This window comes from Chrysemys picta, chromosome 9, assembly GCF_011386835.1.
Source record: "Chrysemys picta bellii isolate R12L10 chromosome 9, ASM1138683v2, whole genome shotgun sequence".
NCBI classification, from domain to species: domain Eukaryota; kingdom Metazoa; phylum Chordata; order Testudines; family Emydidae; genus Chrysemys; species Chrysemys picta.
This window is the reverse complement of record NC_088799.1, coordinates 62378992-62394470: the sequence shown is the minus strand read 5'-3', so window position 1 is coordinate 62394470 and position 15479 is coordinate 62378992. Positions and strand designations below refer to the sequence as shown.

The following is a 15479-nucleotide window of genomic DNA, read 5'->3' as shown; positions in this document are numbered from 1 at the left end:
AACTGGTATTCATTACTCAGATCCAAAACGTGTCATTTTTACTGAATAAAATTACAAACATCTTATATATGCTGGCCTCTGTTTGATTGAACACCAGAATTTATTTTTGTATTTCACATTATATTAATGAATACTGTGCATGTCCTTGCTTTGCCTTTGCTCCAGCAGAATGGGGATGGAGGGAATTACCAGTTACAAGCCCTGGGAAAACAACCTAGGCAAGAAGCTTAAAGGGTGACTTGATTATAATCTATAGCAATGGGCCTGCACCATTGCTAGAATTTCTTTTGTGCTACAGGAGAAAAACCTAGTATATAAACACATGATTCATTGAAACAAATTCAAATAATACAACCACACACTTGCCTCCCAGAATGTGGTCAAACATACACCCCCATTTAGCTAGCACTTCTAGGGGTATCTCATTTCCTTTACCCAACTGGTGAAGGGACAGCCACAGTTAGAGAGGTCCTGACTTAGCAGATCCAAAATGATCCTCCATAAATCTGGTCTTGAGAAGTGCTGCACATGATATAAAATCGTAGATAAGTTTCTGAAATTTTGGTTGCTTTCTGCTAACTAAATATTTTCCACTGATATAGCAATCCGCATTCCAAAGGCTCCTGGAGTGCTTTGCAAACTAGATACATATGGCACCCACTGAAATGCAGCCATCTCTAGGGAAGAGGACAAGACCCAACTTGCAAACAAGACACAACACCACAGTGGAGGTGAAGGGAGATTTTGGGCAAGGATCACAGGGCCAAACCTCTGCTCTCATTTAAACTGCCCAGGGTCTTTAATATCCATGCAGACCAGACAGGACCTCAATGTCATAACTTGGCTCAGCCCTCCTCCCTGGAAAGACACTAGTCTGTTGTGACTGGACCCAACTTCTGGATCTACGTGTAAGCGGGGGAATGGTCCCGCTATTGTGGGGAACTTTCCTGGCTTCTGCACTACCCCGGTGAAGTGGGCTAGCGAAAGGATCCAAGTCCTCGCTCCCACTTCCTTTACCCAGAGGCCTCCCTGCCCTTGAGGACTCCCCTTCCACTCTCCTGTCTGGCAGAGTCCTCGTAAACCCCGACAAAGCTGGGCCCAGGATTCCTGGGGGGGCTCGACCCCCAACCCTGCGGTGGTCACCCAGGACAGGGGCTAGGGTGTCCCCACTCCGGGGTACTCTCTCTGCACTGGGCACCTCCCTGACCCACTGATCATTTCATACAATTTAAAGCAAATACAAGTTGTTTAATTAACAATTAATTTTAAAAAAGAATAAGGAAAAATGGGAAAGGTTAAAGGAAAACACATCACCCTGCTCTGTGGCAGGGAACATCACAACCAGTGTCTCTGGAACGTCAGGGCAGGTCACAGTCTGTTCCTTGTAGGTCCCAGGCTCCTTCTCAGGCCCTGGCTGTGCTGCAGAGACGCTGCGGGTTGGACACTTGCTCTGGCGGTGGCCACACACTCTCAGGCTCTAGGTGGCAGGACCCTTTTTCCCAGCGTCGCCTCTGCCCGGTCGGGGTTATGATCCCCCTGCAAGTTTGGCCTGCAAGGCCTCTTGGCTGAGGCGTCTCCCTGTGCTGGGCCCGCTGCCCAGGGTCCCCCTCACTCTCCCCAGCTGCTCACCGCACCCAGCTCCAGTTTCAGCTCCAGCCCCAGCTCCACTCGGCCTCAGCACGGCTGCTGCTGCTGCTGCTCTGCCTTCAGCTCCCTGGGCTGCTTCTCTGGCCCCTCTGGCTCTGGTTACTACAGCTCTGCCCCCAGGACAGGTCGGCTCTGCAGGCTGCTTCTGTGACTCTGCTCCCAGCTCTGACCTGCTTCCTGGCTGCTTGTCTGGCCCCTCTGGCTCTGGTTGCTGCAGCTCTGCTCCCAGGGCAGCTCTGCTCTCTCTGGCTGTGCTCTGGCTTTGGGGCTGCAGCTCTGCTTCCAGCAGCTCAGCTCGGGCCCCTGCTCTCTCCTTAGCTCGGCCCCACTCTGTCTGACCCAGGCAATTCCAGCTCACACGGAGGACGGGACCCCCTCTGGCCTCCTGACTCCCTGATTAGCTGCCCGCCCTGTCAATCAGGCTGATCTGGAGCATTGGCCTCTCCCCATTGTTCCTGGGGACTGTCAGTCTCAGGCTCCTGATTTGCCATCGACCCTTCCCCTTTTAGTGCTGGGAGCTAGCCAACCAAAACACCCCCACTGAATGTTAGTAAGAGGGCAACAGTCCCCTTACATTCGTGTTCTTAAGCCAACTGGGTCTGATCAGAGCTTGGTCACTGTTCCTAGCTCTGAGTCTTTAAGGCACATTCCCAGGCAAGGCCTCATGTCTGAATCCCTTCCTTGGGACGTGGGGCTCTGCAGCCCAGACACCTTAACCCTGAAACCAGTGCCTCAGCCCTCCTGGGCCCCCAGTTGCTTATACACATTAGATCTGAGTTCCACCATTCTGAGCTTGATTAACCCTTTCAGGGACTACATGGCAGGCAAGCAAGGAGCACAGGCTTAGCAAAGGAATTTCTTATCTACAGATGCTTTTAATCTTGAAAGCACTAGAGTTTTACAAATTTTGGGGAAAAAACAAGAGTCCTGAATGCACCCTCTGAGTCTGATCTCACCCTTCCTGCGAGTCCTAGGTTTGGCCAGAATCCATAGACTAGGCAGTCCTTTCTGCCTTTCCTCTCCTTAGCCTGGTCATCTGGCATGTGGTGGTGGTCTGTCCCTGGCTCAGAAAATCACCCACCTTTGCCCTCTTTTTGCCCATGTGTTTCATCTAGAGGAATTCCAGGCTCCAGCCCCACAAGAGGCTTCTGGGTAGACAATCATTCAAAGTCAATGGCACTACTGATAGAAAACCCATTGTTCCACTAGGAAAGAGTCTTTCAACTTTGATGGCCCTTAATGGCTCTCTCATTGTCACATCCTTGAAGTGTCCTACAGCCCAGCGTGAACAGGACAGTGTCTAGAACAGACAGTCTTGTCAGGGCCAGGCTGAGTTTCAGCACAAAGTGGGTGCCTTAATCCAATATGGAGGTTACAAGTAAAGGGAAGCCCACAATTAAGGTTACAATCAGAAATGTTGTTCACAAAACAAAAAGGAGTTCACAGTTTGACACAGACATATGCTCAATACATCACACTCCACTTTTAAGGCCTCATCCAAAACCCCTATTATTAAATACCATGACGCTATGCATGGATCTCAAGGGAACTTGCAGTAGCCAGAGTGAGCTGTATGGAGACCCTGTGCCTCTACAGTCCTTGCTCTCCAAGGCACTCTCTAGCATACAGAAAGCAGGAATCCTCTCCCACTAGCCCCAGAATCGCTCTCAGTGGGTGCAGGAGTTCCACAATGCAGTGGGCTTGAGTACCAAAGTTCATCCATACACCATCAGAATTAACTTTTGAGGGTAATCCCTGTGGGGATGTGGAGGCAGCAATGGGCTGAAATTATAAAAGGGAAACATTTAGGTGGAATTTCATGCTATGGATGAAGAGTCCAAAGCAGTGGAGAGAACTAATCCATGAAGAGAAAAAGTTATAAACAAGTTTTATTGGGATACAGAAAATAATTAGTGCCAGTGGATATAACAAATGAAAACAGTGTTTCCCAAACAAGAGTGTAAAATCAGGCCAGGGGATAAAATACTGATGACAACTCAGTGTGTACTTCAGGAAGGGTGATGACAGAGTTCACCATCTGCAATGCATTTTCTATACCAATTCACTGCACTGGGACTCTCACATTGCTAAAGTGAAACACCTAAATTCCCACATTGGGCTAAATCAAAATCAACTTAAAAGTCTCAGATACATGCATCTCACTTTTTAGGTGAATGCTATAGACAAATAAGGACCCATTCTGCAATTGGCTTTGAATGGACAGACCCCTGCAGGAAGGCCCTTTGAAGTCAATGGGTCTCTGCATGGGCACAGGGTCCACTAGCACGGATCTGATTGCAGGATCAGGGCCTAAGTATGTGCCAGGAACAGATTTTGATTGGGTTTCTGGGATCGGACTCTGGGATTGGCTCCTTCTTAAAAAGTACATTTTGAAAAATGTTTCCTATTATTCACGAAAGTCTATTCCCCTGCCTTTTTTGGAAGCAATTAAAAGGGGAATGAAGTTATCACATTGGAACATGAAAACAATCAAAAAAACAAGTCAATATTTGACCTACACCCAGAATGCTACTTGAGATCATTTAAAAATTCTGCAATGGAATCCAACATTAGGATATAGACAGCTAAAAATCAGTAATTCAGTCCCACTGCAACCATGATTCTGAAAAATTCTGATAGTGATTCCCCATTTTTTAACCCCAGGAGAATGGAGAGAGGCTGGAGAAAAAACAGATGTACCTACCAACCGTATTTAAAACTGTGAGTAAAAAGAAAAGAGAAACATCTAGCTACATGCTGTTCATCCTTATAATCCGCAGGAACTCCTGTTCATTCACTTCCCCATCTCCATCCACATCTGCTTCATCAATCATTTCCTGCAGGACAACAAGAATTCAGAGACCAGATTAGGTGGGCTCAGAGAAGATGGAATTCATCCCTTCACAGAGTTTCAGCACAAGGTCTATGCAGCACTCAACACAGGGCTTAAATGGGACCTAAGCAGTGCATAGGTCTTGTGCTGGATCTCTACAAAGGGACAAACTGCACCCGGAAGAAGCACATTAAAACAGATTAGGGGAGAGGAATGGAAAGCAAACAGGGTTTTATTCAAGCAGCTTTCACATCCTAAGTATTCAAAGCACTTACCCTATTTCAAGCTATGTATTGGGTAATATAGTGTTGGGGAACTGATGTATTGCAACAGTGTAAATCCAGAGCACTGCAACTCCACTAAGCCACTGGTGAGGACACAGTGAAGAGTCGGAGTTTACAAGCTGTAAGTAGTGGCTGCAATAGTGTATGTGCTACTGAATCCTTTTACATGTGCTCACCCAGAAAAGGGCTGTAAATGTCAGACTAGAAGGGGAAAAAAAGATTGCCAGCGGGATTTTTCCTTATCCATTTTGTTATTAAGCAAAGATTTCTTATAATCGTTTTATCAACAAGACTCTCTGTGGTGAGAAAATATACTACCGGTTCTGCTAATGTCCAGGCATGTTGGTCTAAATTCCTGGAGTTTGATCAATTGTAAAATTCCAACTGTTCTGTCTTTACAATGCATTACTGACGTGTGATGATTTTTATATAAATACATACAGTTGAGAAGGACTATCACTGTCTAAGTGGTGCAAAAAAGGAGAATCACAAAGCCAAATGAGAGTAGCCACATACTACAAATGAAACACTGCTCTCATCAGATGAGATGTAACCATAACAGGCCATGATACATCACTTTGCATTGCCCATTCATTGCATAGGAACTAAAAAAAGTGAATGACCCTTTTAGGTATAGGGAAATGGGAGAGTTCCAGGAAAGACTCCTAAAGCAAATAGAAAGGTAAAAAAGGGATGTTCCAGTCTTGTCATCTATTAGGGGAATGATTATTGCTTATCTGCACTAAGTAACAAATAATTTGTCACAGCAGATCCTCTGTTTGTGGAATCCAATATCGACCTCCCTCTCTGGCCAATATTTGATATTTCAGATGAAGGCAGAAATCCCCTCTCATAATCCCCTCTCTCCACTTATAACCCACACACCTCCTGGATGTGCTATTCTGTCCCATTCTAGTGGCACCGAGACCACTTAGGCTTTGTCTACATTACACAGCTTTTAGTGACATGGCTGTGTCGCCACAGCCGTGCCGCTAAAATTCGTGCAGTTTAGCTGCTGTTTGTCGGCTCTCCTGCCGACAAAAAACTTCCACCCTCAATGATCAGTGTTTGCGTTGTCAGCAAGAGAGTGCTCCTGCAGACAATGTGCTGTTCATATTGGCACTTGTCGTGGTAAAAGTTTTGTCATTCAATTGCCAGTGTAGACATAGCCCAAGAGAGAGAGAGCGATTAATGCAGGGGTGGGAAAACGTTTTGGTCAGAGGGCCGCATCTGGGTATAGAAATTGTATGGCAGACAATGAATGCTCACGAAATTGGGGTGGGGGTGCGGGAGAGGGTGAGGGCTCTGGCTGGGGGTGCAGGCTCCAGGGTGGGGCCAGAACTGAAGAGTTCAGGGTGCAGGAGGGGGCTGGGGTGGAGGGGGAGATGTGGGGGGCTGAGGGCTCTGGTTGGGGGTGCAGGGCTGAGGATGAGGGGTTTGGGATGTAGGAGGGTGCTCAGAGCTGGGATTGAGGGATTCGAAGCAGGGCCGGCTCCAGGCACCAGCCCTCCAAGCATGTGCTTGGGGCGGCACCTGGAGGGGGGCGGCGCTCACCTGGGGAGAGCAGGGCCGCGGCCGGGCTCACAGCCCTCTCCCGGCGCTCCGGCCGGCCGGGGAGAGTGGGGCCACGGCCGGGCTCTCTGCCCTCCCCACGGCGCTCCGGCCACCGGGGAGAGCGGAGCCGCAGCAGGCTCGCCGCCCTCCCCCCAGCGCCCCGGCCGGCCGGGAAGAGTGCGGCCGTGGCCGGGCTCGCCGCCCTCCCCCCGGTACTCCAGCCGGTCGAGGAGAGCGGGGCCCCGGCTGGGCTCGCCGCCCTCCTCCCGGCGCACCGGCCGCCGGGGAGAGCAGAGCCGCCCTCCCCCGGCGCTCCGGCCGGCCGGGGAGAGCGGGGTCGCGGCAGGCTCGCCGCCCTCCCCCGGCAGTCCAGCCAGCTGGGGAGAGCGGGGCCGCGGCCGGACTCGGCGCCCTTCCCTGCCGCGCTCCCCACCGGGGGGCAGGGGGCGGCGGGAGGCTTTTTTGCCTGGGGCGGCAAAAAAGCCAGAGCCGGCCCTGGTTCAAAGGACGGGAGGGGGATCAGGGCTGAGGCAAGGGGTTGGTGCACTGGGGGGGGGAGCTCTGGCTGGGGGTGCAGGCTCTGAGGTGGGGCTAGGGATGAGGGTTTTAGGGTGCAGAAGGGTGCTCCAGGCTGGGATCAAGGGGTTTGGAGGGTGGGAGGGGGATCGGGGCTGGGGTAGGGGGTTGAGGCGCGGGGAGGGGTGGCTCAGGGATGCAGGCTTGGGGCAGTGCTTACCTCAAGCAGCTCCCTGAAGCAGTGGCATGTCCCTCCTCCGGCTCCTATGCAGAGGCACAGCCAGGCAGCTCTGCTGCACACTGCCCTGTCCACAGGCTCTGCCCCTGCAGCTCCCATGGGCCGCGGTTCCCGGCCCATCAGAGCTACGGGGACAGCGCTTGGGGCAGAGGCAGTGTGCAGAGCGGAGCCCCCTGGCTGCCCCTACGTGTAGGAGCCGGAGGGGGGCACATGTCCCTGCTTCTGGGAGCCACATGTAGCGACCCCCAACCCTGCTCCCAGCCCCAGACCTCGTTCCCCAGTGGGAGCTTGAGGGCTGGATTAAAACGGCTGGTGGGCCGTATCCGGCCCACGGGCCATAGTTTGTCCATCCCTGGATTAATGAGTCTTAAGGCGATCAGACAGCAAGTGTGAAAAATCAGGACAGGGGGTGGGGGGTAATAGGAGCCAGTATAAGAAAAAGACCCCAAAATCGGGACTGTCCCTATAAATTCGGGACATCTGGTCACCCTAATTGAGTCTGCTCTACAGCCTTAGCTAACAGCCATATGGCTTTTAGCTCATGCAGTAGAGCAGGGGTATCAAACTCAATTTATTTTAGGGCCAGTACCAGTCCTCAAATCCTCCCAGTGGGCCATTAATGTCACTGAAGATGGTGTTCACACCATCTCCCAGCCCGTTTCCCACCCTTTTCCCCCACTCCCTTGGCTTCATGTCGCCCCGGCTGACTCTGCCTGGCAACTAATGATGCTGCCTCCATGGCTGACTCTGCCCAGCAACTAGTGATGGTGCCTCTGCCCTCTCCCCCAGGCAATGGGAGCTGCCGGGGGGCGGTGCCTGCAGCTGACAGCCGGCAGCGGAGCTGCATGGGTCTCTCTCCTCCGTGGTTCTGCTGGCAACAGCAGGGATAGGGAACCGTTTGCAGGGAGCCGAACTGCAAATGACACGTTGCCGAGTGCAACCCCTGGAAGGGTCTCCGGAGCAGCAGAATGGAGCAAAGTTGGGGAGAGGGGCATGTGAATCCAGGGCCGGCTCCAGGCACCAGCTTCTCAAGCAGGTGCTTGGGGCGGCCGTTCGGGACGGGGCGGCAGTTTCAGGTATTCGGCGGCAATTCGGCGGATGGTCCCTCACTCCGCCTGGGAGTGAAGGACCTCCCGCCGAATTGCCGCTGCAGATCGCGATCGCGGCTTTTTTTAGATCGCGATCGCGGCTTTTTGTTTGCTTGTTTGTTTTTTGTTGTTTTTTGTTTGTTTGTTTGTTTGTTTGTTTTGGCTGCTTGGGGCGGCCAAAACCCTGGAGCCGGCCCTGTGTGAATCTCTCCTGCCTGCTCCCCTCCTGCACCCCCTCCAGCGCCATCAGCCAGCAGGATGAAAGAACTTTTTTAAAAGTTTATGCAGACTGCAGTGGGGAGGTTCTTGGGCCACAGATTTTGAGACCCCTGCAGTAGAGGCTCATGCACTAAGCTCCAGAGGCCCCAGGTGCGATCCTGCCTGCCGACGACCGGGGTCTGTCGGTGTTATAAGTAGGGGCTCGTCCAGGATTTGAACTGGGAAGTCTTTGAAGCTCGGGACATGCTTCCTCAGCTAGGAGAAGTATGTAACCCACACACCTCCTGGGTGTGGTGTTCTGCCCCATCTAATGGCACTGAGACCACTTAGAGCAGTGGTCACCAACCCATCAATCATGATAGACTGGTCGATCCTCGGGACTCTCCCAGTCGATCGCAATCTCTGGTGGTGTAGCAGGGCTGCCGCTAAGGCAGGCTCCCTGCCTGCCGCGGCCCCACGCCACTCCCAGAAGCGGCCAGCATGCCCCCACAACCCCGGGGGTGTGTGTGACAGGGGTCTCCGCGCGCTGATGCTCCTGCCTGCAAGCACACCCCCACAGCTGCCATTGGCTGGGTATGGGGAACTGTGGCCAATGGGAGCTTTGGGGGCGGCGCCTGCAGAGAGGGACAGCGCACAGAGCCACATGCCGCCTACCCCTCCTCCCAGGGGCCGCAGAGGCATGTTGGCCCCTTCTGGGAGCGGTGTGGGACTGGGGCATGCAGGGAGCCTGCCTTATCCTCACTGTGACGCCAACTGGGAGCTGCCCATGGTAAGTGCCACCCGGCAGGAGGCTGCACCCCAATCCCCAGCCCTGACCCCTCTCCCAGAGCCAGCACCCCCTCCTGCACTCCGAACACCCTCCTGCACCCCAATCCCCTTCCCCAGCCCTGACCCCCCTCCCAGAGCCAGCACCCCAAACCCCCTCCCAAACCTCAATCCCCTGCCCCAGCCCGTGAAAGTGAGTGAGAGTGGGGGAGAGTGAGCGATGGAGAGAGTGGGGTATGGGGTGAGTGGGGCAGGGCTCTGGGGAAGGGGCGGGATAGATCCTGGGTTGTCCTTAAATTCAAAAAGTGATCTTGGGCATAAAAAGGTTGGAGACCACTGACTTAGAGAGCGAGAGATTAATGAGCTGCTCTACAGCCTTAGCTAACAGCCATATAACTTTTAGCTCATTTGGAGCACTAAGCTCCAGAGGCCCCAGGTTTGATCCTGCCCGCCAATGACTGTGGTCTGTCAGTGTTACACACCCACAAACTAGAGTAGCAACAAGAAGATGCCACTAGGAAAGTAAAATATTTCAGAACATTGCACAGTTCCTCTAATAATTAAATTAATCTTCCATGAAACAAAGACTCATGTCAACATTGTGCGAAGGCAAAGAGATGTACATTACAAACCTGCAGCTCCTCATCTGTGAGGTTTTCCCCAATCTCACCGGCCACACGTTTGAGATTTTGGAAAGAGATTTTGCCAGTTCCATTGTCATCAAAGAGCTTGAAGGCTTTCAGAATGTCCTCTCTGGATTCTGGCTCAGACTTAAAGAAGCGCAGAACGATAATATGCAAAGGTGAAGATGATCCACCAGCATTCTAACATCCCTTCTCATGCACATTATTAAGAATCTAAGCTAAAAGAATATATCTTGAATGGCACCTGGCCACTGCAGAGTTCATTTGTTGCCACTATTTTACATTTGTCATTCTCTTTTATTACTTAAGGAAAAGCCATGAACAAAGTTGCAAGAGTCTGAGAGACCAGGACAGGAATATCCTGGTAGTGGTCCAAGTTAAGACTGAGGTGGATTAGATCTACTGAGGGAAAGGGCAGGTGTCAGAGATAGCACAACAGGTAGGCTGAAGTGTTTCAGAGGGTCTTGCATAAGGATTCTCTATGGATGTTAAATTGTTCTTGTTTGTTTATCACTTGTTTGTTCATGATTGTCTTTAGCAGCCAACCTGGCTTCCCCCCTCTCTCTTTCTAATATTATTGAATTCTGGTTAGTATTTTGAATTGGAAATGCTGGACTCTCTTGGGTCCTAAGTGCTCTAAATTCCCATCAAAGACCTTCATATTAAGGATGCCCAGGACTTTTGTGGCTAACCCGATTTACATACCATTTTCTGAGTCATCGCATACAAAAAGGAATCGAAGTTGATCTTCCCTGATCCTTCCTTATCAACTTCTGATACAATTTTCTTCATCTCGTCTTTCTTGGGTTCATACCCAAGGGCTCTTATGGATACCTGCAAACATGGAAGATAGGCTGGCAATGCAAACAGAAGCGAAGAGCAGGAGACAACTGAAACCACATCGCATACTATGAAAAAAAAATGGGGATGGAAGCACAAGGTGCTACTGCAAGTCAAATAATAAACGCTAGCAAGGCAACGGATCTGACAAAGAGCAGGTGTCCCAGATGGCCTGCGCGGCATGTGGAGCAGTTATTCCAGACAAGCCCCTGATGTCTTTGACCTTATACATTTGCTTTTTGGCATTCAGAGTTAAAGCATCCAGTTTACAGCACCAATGAATGATACTATACTACACCAAGCCCTGAGTCTCTCTGCCAATTTTTGAAGTTTCACAATACTTCCCCCCCCCACACACACACACACAGTTTAAAATGCTTTTCTCTCCTTTGCTTCTGTGTGACAGTCCCAGATACACACAGGGGAAACTGACTTACCAGACAGAGGAAACAGTGAAACTGACTATTTCCAAATTGTTGTCAGAAGCACTATGTAAACAAATTGCGGGGTGGGAATAAAAGAAAATGTTTTTCCTTCTCTAATCTGTTCAATTACACTCACCTTAGGTGATTTATATAACAAAAGTAGGTCACACATTTTCAGACAGAAATGTGACTTTTAAGTGGACAATGTCCTTTAAATAGTGTATGAAAGAGACACAGAATTTAGTGTTGGTGAAACATGCCAGATCAACAGCCCTGAAGGCTGAATCTGTTTATCTGGAACATAGAAACAGATACAGAATAGACTGCAGCAATGCAGACTTCCGCCACCCTGCCTTTCCAATGTGCCTCAAACTTTCCCTGGAGGCACTACAGCTAAGAGGTCTATGTTCAGTCTGCAAGGTCCATTCAAACTGGCACCTCTGCTGAGATGCCAACAAGATCAATTAATGCCACTGATGGTGTGGTTTTCTATTGTGATTGGGATACCAGGACTGAGACGCCTACACAATTTATTTCACTTTGCCATTTGATGGCATACATTTTGTAATGCCTTTCAGTCACTATTGCCTTGGGTTGGATTTGAACCAGCAATCTGGAAGTAAAAAGCACTACATCCCATTCCCAGGCCTTTGAAGCACCTAGTCCCCTCAAACACCTACCAATTATAGATGATTAGGGAAATATTTATTTCACCACTACGGGTTATATACATAGACAGAGATAAAGAATGTGTGTTTCATTTTTACTGCAGTATTACCCCTTAGTTGTAAAGAATCACACAAAGTATATTATGCAGTAGTACCTGGTTTCTGGGAACCTTAGAATAAAGTTGGGGATTGGTCCTGCTTTGAGCAGGGGGTTGGACTAGATGACCCCCTGAGGTCCCTTCCAACACTGATATCCAATGATTCTATGAAAATTCCTGCTATATAGACTATATTATCTTGGTGCAGCAAATGTGAATGCGACAGAAGAGATCTTTAATTTGGATATGAAACAAAGTGGTTTGCATGACAGTGGGAGGAGATTTTTTAACTCTTACCCACAACCACAAAACTGAGTTTCTGGATCCATGTCCCTGATTTGTCTGGTCAGCTATATCCCAAAGAGTGATGTTGGAGAAGAAAGGGGCAGCTGGCAGGGGAGCCAGTGAGCAGTCAGGTGAGAAGAATGGAGCTGGAGGAAACCCTCTCTTACCCAAACCCCTGAGTTTTCTAGAACACACAAGTTTTTAGCATTGAAAGCTACAGCACTAGACCTGTTTTACCATCTGCTGGTCTAGGCCTTTTTGCAACAAGTACACAGTGTATTTGTGATTTCTTGCTTGCCTTCAAGTCCTTCACATCGACAGTACCAGTGCCATCGGTATCAAGCAAATCAAAGGCCTCTCGCAACTGCTGTTTCTGTTCTTCAGTGAGTACCAACTTGGGTGCCACCTTCTTCTTCCGGGTCACTGCCCCTTCCATCACTTTCTTGGGGCTGGAAGCCTTGGAAACATTAGTAGAACAAGAGACCAGGTGGATCACTAGCATTAGGGACCCAGCCTGCCTGCCCCACCCTGTCTCACAAAGGTCACCTCCCACGATATGTCTACACTGCATTATGAATCTGGGTCTGTGGGACCCAAGCTTGTGGACTCAGTGTTTCCAAGCCCACACTTGAGCGTCCACACTGCATTGTAAACTGGGCTTAGAATTACTGGACTCGGGTCTCACAGCCATGCTAATGCATCCATACTGCACTACGCAGACCTTCTGACTTGGATCTGCCTCTTGAGTTGCATCCACACTGCAAAATGGCAGGGCTTGGACCCGAGTCTCAGGGAGACTTTGGCCCTGACCTACCCACACTAGCAGGGCCTAGGACCCAAGTCTAGACTGCTCACTTCTTAGCGTATGTGCAACATACCTCAGGTGGCACATGACCAGGATTCACCAAATTTGGTTCACTGTTTGGATCATTAGCTTCCCCCCAGCTTGGGCTGGGTACTGATGGGGAGCATGAGGTGAATGCTGATCCATGCCCCCCAGAGCGCTCACCGACTACAGTGACCATACATCCTGTTTTGGCTGGCACAGTTCCCTTTTTAAGCCCTGTCCCAGACATCCTGATTTTTTTTGGCAAAACTGGGCATTTGTCCCATTTGCTCTTGCCAAGTGATGATCAGTTGGAAAGAGCAAACAGGACAAATGCCAATTTTTGCCAAAAAAGTGGGGCGTGCCCCCCTAGTGAGGTGTGGAAGAATGTTCGGGGGGGAAGTGAGCGACAACGCCAGCCCCGCACGGTGGGGCTTGGGTGAGCAGCGATGCCAGACATCTCGGGCCAGCCCCACATGGGGGCATGGGAACCCCCGAAGGCCAGCCCCATACAGGGGAGGGGGACACCCCTAAATACCACATGGTGTCTTGATTTCCCTTTGGGAAATATAGTCACCCTCATCCTATCACTGACCCAAGTCAGACCGATGTGTGTGTGTGTGTGTGGAGGGTGGCTGGGGCTCCAACCAGTACTGGATTTACCATGGCGCCACTGGCACCATGGCATCGGGCCCACAGTCCAAAGGGGCCCCGGCCTGGCCCGCTCTTCTCCGCCCCCCCTCCTCACCCCCGCTCTCTCCTCTGGGGGCAGAAGCTTGATGCTGCCGGCTCCTGCTGCAGCAGGGTAGGCTCTGCCGGCATCCAAACTCCTCCCCTGCCTCTTCCCCGGAGGGTGCTACATTCCCTCCCCTCCCCCTCAGCACGCTCACCGCTCCAAGGAAGAGAAGAGGTGGGGTGGGGCCTTCGGGAAGGGGCTGGAATTGGGGCATACCCCCTCCAGCCCCCTGCCGTGAGCACCCCCATGATCCCAGCCCACACCCCCAGCCCTCTGCCCACCCTGACTCCTGCACCCCCCCACACACTCCCAGCACCTCCCTCACACACACCCAGCCCCCTGCCCTGACTCCTGCACCCCCCCACACACACCCAGCCCCCTGCCCTGACTCCTGCACCCCCCCACATCCCCATCCCCACCCTGAGCACCAAATAGGAGCTCCTGCACACATACACACCCCATTCCCACCTGCACCCCTCACACCAAACAGGAGCTGCCCCAGCAGGACCGGGCTCCGGACTGGGCCAGGGGGTTGGGGTGCAGGAGGGGTGCAGGTCCCGGTGGCGCTTACCACAGCTCCCAGGAAACTGCCACCAGGTCCCTGCAGCCCCTAGGCATACAGGTGGCCTCGAGAGCTCCGCGCGCTGCCCTCGCGCCTGCAGGCGCCGTCCCTGCAGCTCCCATTGGTCGTGGTTCCTGGCCAATGGGAGCTGTGGAGCCAGCACTAAGGGTGGGGGCAGCGCGCGGAGTCTTCCTGGCCACCCACGTGTCTAGGGGCCGCACGGACCTGGCAGCTGCTTCTGGGAGTCACACGGAGCTAAAGCAGGCTCCCTGCCTGTCCTAGTGGCGGGCTCCCATTGCGCCGCCGACTGGACTTTTAACGGTCCGGTTGGCAGTGCCGACTGGAGCTGCCAGGGTCCCTTCACGACCAAGTGTTCCGGTCAAAAACTGGACACCTGGGAACCCTACCTTCTGCTGCAGCCCGGGCTGGGGGAGCTCTTCCTCTCCACTATGGCCCGGGTGCCGCAGCACGGGTACCGAGCTTCTCCGGGCTACGGGTGGGGCAATAGAAAGGAGCAAGCGGGGATGGAGCCAGGGGGAAGGGCAGAATGGTGCAGGGGGAAGGGGTGGGAAAGGGTGGGGCTGTGGGTGGAACGGAGGCAGGGCCACGAAGGAAGAGGCAGGGCTGTGGGTTGAACAGGGGCAGGGCCACGAAGGAAGAGGCAGGGCTGCAGGGTAGGGCAGAATCGTGCGGGGCCGTGGGGGAAGGGTGGAATGGGGCGGGGCTGCAGGGGGAAGGGGTTGAACAGGGCAAGGCTGTGGGTAGAATGGGGCGGGGCTGTGGGGGAAAGGGCGGAATGGGGCTGAACGGGGGAGGCACTGGGCGAGGCAGCAGACCTAATGGGCGGAAGGGGACGCACCCTAGGGACCTGGGGCAGGGTCCCGTATCTCCCCAGCTCGACTCACCATCCCGCCCGCTCGCGGCAGGGGCAGCAAGCCGACAACAATCCCACCCCACCCCATTGGCTAATCCCGTCCTTGCCGGTACTATGGCAACGAAAGGCGGAGACCACTCTGCATGGCAATTGGCCGAGGTACGGAGTGGGCGGGGCGCCATAAGAGGCGCTGACTGGCTGAGGCGGCGGTGATGTATGTTAGGGAAGCTGTTGGGGCTCCCGGGAGAGTCTAGTGGCTGGGAGCGAGTGGTAGCGGGGCTGCGAGTTCAGCCCCGGGGAGCGTCGATCGGCCTGGGCTGGCGGTGAGGTGCCCCTTGTGCCTGCACAGCTCGTTCTGGGAACAGCATTGCCATGCT

At 52.5% G+C, this 15479-nt stretch overlaps 1 protein-coding gene across 5 annotated transcripts; it reads right to left on the bottom strand.

Annotated features, from left to right (window-relative positions):
* Positions 1-15267, bottom strand: LOC101936058 (centrin-2-like). 5 transcript variants are annotated; one of them, XM_065556377.1, is made up of 6 exons: positions 15134-15267; positions 12403-12561; positions 10494-10622; positions 9777-9914; positions 4352-4484; positions 1-3429 (listed from the first exon to the last, which is right to left on the bottom strand). In XM_065556377.1, the coding sequence occupies exons 1-5, from the start codon at positions 15188-15190 to the stop codon at positions 4398-4400; spliced, it is 570 nt and encodes a 189-aa protein (XP_065412449.1). In that variant the 5' UTR covers positions 15191-15267; the 3' UTR covers positions 1-3429; positions 4352-4397. The 5 variants fall into 5 exon arrangements, with proteins under 5 accessions (XP_065412449.1, XP_065412448.1, XP_005311044.2 ...); XM_065556376.1 differs by lacking the exon at positions 15134-15267 and having other exon boundaries at positions 12403-14518; XM_005310987.4 differs by lacking the exon at positions 1-3429 and having other exon boundaries at positions 3511-4484.
* Between the last annotated feature and the right edge of the window lie 212 nt (positions 15268-15479).

Excerpts from the sequence above, each read along its gene's own strand:
- LOC101936058 (XM_065556376.1), bottom strand. The coding sequence starts at position 12,675 with ATGCAGTGTAGACATATCGTGGGAGGTGACCTTTGTGAGACAGGGTGG. Across the intron at positions 9,915-10,493 it reads ATGCGATGACTCAGAAAATG|TCTGAGCCAGAATCCAGAGA; the intron begins GTATGTAAATCG and ends CGCTTCTTTAAG. Across the intron at positions 4,485-9,776 it reads TCACAGATGAGGAGCTGCAG|GAAATGATTGATGAAGCAGA; the intron begins GTTTGTAATGTA and ends GTTGTCCTGCAG.